The 5,605-nt window shown below is 44.7% G+C and overlaps 1 protein-coding gene across 1 annotated transcript in view; it reads right to left on the bottom strand.

Annotated features, from left to right (window-relative positions):
* LOC114033998 (rod cGMP-specific 3',5'-cyclic phosphodiesterase subunit beta) overlaps positions 1–3,978 on the bottom strand; it is a 79,234-nt gene extending 75,256 nt beyond the window's left edge. The window contains exon 1 of the mRNA XM_027849645.1: positions 3,511–3,978. Within this exon, the coding sequence (XP_027705446.1) occupies positions 3,511–3,978 (468 nt within the window). The remainder of the gene's footprint in view (positions 1–3,510) is intronic.
* Positions 3,979–5,605: the final 1,627 nt, after the last annotated feature.

Below are 5,605 nucleotides of genomic sequence, written 5' to 3'. Positions count from 1 at the left end.
CTCTATCCGTTGTATTCACCCAGCTGCACAAAACAAATGCATAGTAAGAACAAGTAGGTTGCAGCAAATTTCCAGTGATGACCCATGTGCAAGAAATAGAATGGGGAGTGTCTAAGAGGGGAAGAAGTGGTGTGATTGGGTGATCAGGAAAAGGGGTGGGTCAAACACAGAGTGAGAGCAGGGGCCAGCAGATGGACATGTCCAGCACCACACCGGTACCTATGAAATGTTAGAACACCTCAACCACAGGAAGGGATCCAGCCTTTTAGGTTTTTCTTTCTCTGGGAGAATATTGACAAGAACTGGACAAGAGGAGAATGCATGGGTGTGTTGTGATTGGCATCAAAGCGGTGAATACCTATATCAGGGAGATCACAGAATCACGGAAGTATTGAAGCAACACCCATGCCTAGTTCAGTGCCTGGAACACAGGAAGTGCTTAATAAATGCTTATTGAATTGAATAGTTTCAGAAGATCAGGTTCACTCTCTCTGATGACACCTTCATAGGTTAAGTCTCCAAACAAAATCATTTCCTTTAGCAGCCCATGATGAGTCTGTCCTATATGAGCTGATCTAAACCCTCTAAGACTGTTTATATTCAGTCTGTGTGTGCTCGCTGAATAATTAACTCCACGTATTGACTACTTATTTCACCATGCTGAGTGAGCGTGAACCAGGGCAGTGATCTGGAGTCACCTGACTGCCACTTAACATAAGTGTGATTTTGGACAAGTCACTTAACTCATTCAGGTCTCAGTTTCCCTATCTGTAAAATGAGTGTCAGCCTCAAAGACCTCTAAGGTCCCTTCTAGTTCTAAATCTATGACCTATGGCCCTAATAAGGATTTGTAGACACAGATTGTCTATACATGATATTGGGCCAGAGTTAATGACAGACAACTGATATCTTTCTTGGCTGAGTTTTTCCAGTTTTATAAGAAAGGGAGCAGTGAATATCACTCAGTGAATAGGGATTTGCTGAGTGTCTACTGTGTGCCCAGACTTCTGCTAGGGTCTGCACTAGCCACTGCAGAGGCATCATACTGCCAGCCCACGTGTGGCTGCAAAATCCCAAATGTGACTGAACCAGATTAAAATGTAATTGGGAAACCTTTAACAAAACAAATAAAAATGCAACATAGATAGTGTTAATTTGTGATTCCCTAAGTCAACATGTGGCTTGCAGTGTTCTGTTTCTATTTGAGTTTGATCCCACTGGTCTATAGGATGTGTAAGACATAGTTCTGGCCCCAAGAAGCTTCTCAAGGGCTCACTTTTATTTTATTGCAATATCTGAGGGGTGCAGCGTGTAAAGCACTGGTCCTGGAGTCAGAAAAACCTGAGTTCAAATCCAGCCTCTACATTTGCTACCTGTGTGATCCTGAGCAAGTCACTTAACCTCTGTTTTCCTCAATTTCCTCAGCTGTAAAATGGGGATGGGGCAGCTAGGTGACATCATAGTTGGGGCATTAGGCCTGGACTCATCTTCCTGAGTTCAAATCTGTCCTCAAACATTTATTAGCTGCGTGACCCTGGGCAAGTCACTTCACCTTGTTTGCCTCAGTTTCCTCATCTGTAAAATGAGCTAAAGAAGGAAATGGCAAACCACTCCAGTATCTTTGCCAAGAAAATCCCAAATGGGGTCATGGAAAATCAAACACAACTGAACAACAACTAAACAACAACGAAACTTAGGGTTGTTGTGAGGATAAAATTAAACAATATTTGTAAAGCACTTCGCACAGTGCCTGGCACATAGTAGGTGCTTAATAAATGCTTCTTTCTCCTCCCCTTCTCCCCAAGGTTATCAAGGAGTCAACTGTTTTATTAGAATTTCTCCACTGAAAGTAGAAAGCAAGTGACATAAAACAGAGTTATGTCTAGCAGTTTGGGAACTAGGACGAGCAGGGAGGGAGGTAGTGAAATCTTGTGAAAACAACCAGGGTGGAGAGCCTGCAGCCTCAAGGCCATGTATGGCCTTCTAGGTCCTCAAGTACGGCCCTTTGACTGAATCCAAACTTCATACCCCTGCCTTGGACCTTGGGACAAAAAGTCCAATGGGTGGACAGACCCCAGGACACCTCAATTTACGAGGCCAACAGAAACCCTAGGATATCTCTACACTACTTTTCGGAAGCTGCTTCCAGGGGTAAGAATAGGGACAGGCAGGGTCCCATCTGGGACACAGGAAAGCCTTGAGATCTCACCGAGGCTGGTCTCTGCTGGCCTACACTTATATTGGACAATGGGCAGCTTCTGTGGGAACTACTCAACACTGGGTGCAGTCAGACCAGGGGAGCAGTGGCCCACCTGCCAGAGAGTCCAGCCCATTCCCATGGAGCAGATCTCCACCCTTCAGGATGAGGTCATAGGAAAGGGAGATAGGAGATGAAGGAAGAAGGGTGCAGGAAAAGAAGTAAGTGGGCAAAGCCCAAGGCACCCCACCCTAGATACAAATGTGTAACAGAGAAAGACTAAACCTAAACAGCATGGTACAGCCAAAAAAATACTGAATTAGGAGTCAGAGAATCCAGGTTCAAGTTCCAATTCTTCCACTTCCTACCTGCGTGACCATGAGCAAACCAGCTTAACTTCTATAGGCCTCAGTTTCCTTGTCTATAAAATGGGGGGATGGGACTAGATGGCCTTTAAGGTCCCTTTTAGCTTTAAAGCTAAGATTCTATGAATACACAGACATTATAATTAATTTCAACAGCTAAATAAATAAACATTTATTAAGTCCCTGCTGTGTGCAGAGACTTTGCTTGATTCCAGTGGTGAAACAAATTGTACATAAGACACAGTCCCTGCCATCTTAGGATTCAAAGTCTAGTATAATGATACCAAGACATACAACTAATTATAATAACAATTTTGTAAATAATATCCTTGTATCATAACATAACGCATATCACTTCATAATACAATTGATGATCATGTTAATCGTATTACATGATAAATGTAATAAAGACAAAAATAAGACGCCTTAAGAGGTTTAAAGGGGAAAGAGGTCTTACTGCTTGGGAAAATGAAGGAAGGCTTCATGGAAGAGGTGGTTTTCTAATTGGGCTTTAGGTGGTAGGGAAGATTCAACAACTTGAGAGAGAGAGGGAATTTAGGTATAGGAAACTGGATTAGCAAAGGCACTGAGGTGAGTAAGTTTGGGAGACAGTTTGGAGGAATGATTCCAGACCTGACTGAATGAACATTCTCATCTGGAATGAAAGAACCTTCCAGAGCGTACATGTGAATCATAGGAAGAAACAGGGAGCAGCGTTATCTCAGAAAGTGAAGAGTCCCCGGAGAGTAAAGCTATGTCTTGAGGGACGAGAGGGATTGGGGCCACTGGGGACCCCTTCACCAGTGATGACTTCTGACTCCTGATGTAGGAGGATCATTCCTGTTCCTAGGAGAGATTGGTCCTCTCTAGACCCATGAGCTCCTAGGTGTCTGCTGGTTCATCCCCCTACCTGTAGAGGCTGACTCTTGTCAGCATTGGAGACCCTACCTCATTAACGTCCTGGATGTTGACGGTCTTCTTTGTCTGTGCCACATGCCCTACGACCCCAATGTCCAGAGGGAAGACAATCTCGGAGTCGGGGTACACCAGGCACTCCTCCAGGGTGCTGCTGGGCTGGATGTCGAAGAGCCTTGTGGCTAGTTCGGCAACACCGTTCCTCTGCCGGTACATGAAGAGGCTGCAGCGGTCAGCGTGGATGATGGTACACACCCTCCTCAGGATTTTGAAGACCACCTTCTCCATGTTGACGCTTTCTTGCATGTCCTGAATGAGCTCAAAGAGGGCTTCACTCTCTTCCACCTGGCATAGCTCTTTAAAGGTTGAGAAATCCACCAGGCCCCTACCCTCACATGCACCAACCACATTTTCTGGGCTCAGAACCTTTTCAAAGTATTGTTCCGTGAAGGTGGGGTTTTCATTGAGAAACTTCTCCACATCTTCCTGACTAAGGGCCATTGTGGCTCCTCACAGTCCCTGGGTATACCACCAGGAATTGTAAGCCTGGGGCTTCCCCAGAAACCTTCCCACTATTTTCCCTGGATGTTCATGGACCCATGCAACACCTTGTCCTAACTGGGGGTGATACAGGGCCAACTGCTTTCAGTAAACACTGTAATCAGCAAAGTCTTTCTTAGTGATGATTATGGGGAATCCGTGGGAGGACAGAGCTGCTCAGGAGAACGGATTGGATGACTCATGCTAAACCAGGGAGAGAGCTAATTCAGCCCCCACCCCCTGCTTCTCCCTCAGAACCTAAAAACTGGACTGGTCACAAAGACAAGATTTTTGGGGTATGCAATCTGGAGTGTAATCAATGTTTTTGGAGCCTGCATTGGCCAGGTTAACCCCTGTCTTACATCGATTTCATGGGCATCTAAAGGAATATACTTACCTTCCAATTAAGCACAAGCCCCTAAAACCTAATCCCCAGGAGACCAGGTGGTAATCCCAGCTAACAGAATGACCTTTACCCCTTTCATAACACTTCTACCTGGGAAAACAGCACTATGGAATTCTTGTTGAAGCGATATATCTTTACCGAACCATGCTCTGTGCCTAGCTCCGTGCTCAGCCCTTCACATTGTGGGGGAGATAGGAGGAAGAAGGGTTATGGCCTGTGAACTTGGGGGAATTTTATATTTATACACATAGACAGCTTTGCAGAATCAAGGGCTAAACTGCATGTAGCTGAGCCATTCTGAATAAGTGGAACAGTACATAAAGTGCTACAAGAGGTCAGCAAACGACGGGAATGACCAGGAAAGACTTCAGGGAGGGGCGGGGCATTAGCTGAGCCTGGAACCCCCGGCAGGATTGGATGGTCCAGAGGAGGGAGCGGTCACTGTAGGTGGGGAAAATAGTTTTAGCCACTGTGGAACTACTCATTCCACTGCAGAATTTCCATACACAAGCAAATGGAGGAAATTTCACTTAGCCACTACAGAGCAAGTGAATGAATGGTTGTGCTGTTGGGTAGCCCTGGGATACCCAAACTGCATTTTATAGCTTTATTACCTTCAGAACAGTTATATAAGCATATACCTTTTATTATATAATGACTGTTCTGTACTAATTTCTCTACTTAAGTCCTTCTCCAATGCCTCATCAAGGCACAGAAGTGACCTAGGGTTACCAATAGCAGCTCTACCAAGAGGGCGTAGCTCTGGCAGGTCCCAATGAGCTAGAAAGGATGGATCCAGTGGCAAGCCATGGATACCTTGTCCAATGATCAGCCTAGCTCATCAGTGGAAATGTGGCCAGCCAGAGATGAGGTGGTTTTAGGGAAGCTCCTAAAGACCATTTCCCAAGATGAGAAGAGGTTGGAATCTTCACTGGTAGGAGTGACCACTCTGAGGAGGTCATAGGTCTTTGTTTTATTTTTATTCTGCACTTAATGAATACCCTCCCAAAAACAATTCCATCTACAAAGTAGAACAGAAAGAGATTATATGTAAAACCATGAATTTCTGTTGTGTGCAGTCTGCTTTTAAAAATATATAATGAATTCAACATATTACTTTCAAAACTGTTCTACTTGTCTGTGCTTCCTTCTGAACTTTTCTGTTCTCTTCTGTGCAATTAA

Source organism: Vombatus ursinus, unplaced genomic scaffold, assembly GCF_900497805.2.
Source record: "Vombatus ursinus unplaced genomic scaffold, bare-nosed wombat genome assembly UNPS02007822.1, whole genome shotgun sequence".
In the NCBI taxonomy this organism is placed as follows: Eukaryota; Metazoa; Chordata; class Mammalia; order Diprotodontia; family Vombatidae; genus Vombatus; species Vombatus ursinus.
Note: the sequence above shows the minus strand (reverse complement) of the source record. Positions and strands in the feature narration are given on the sequence as shown.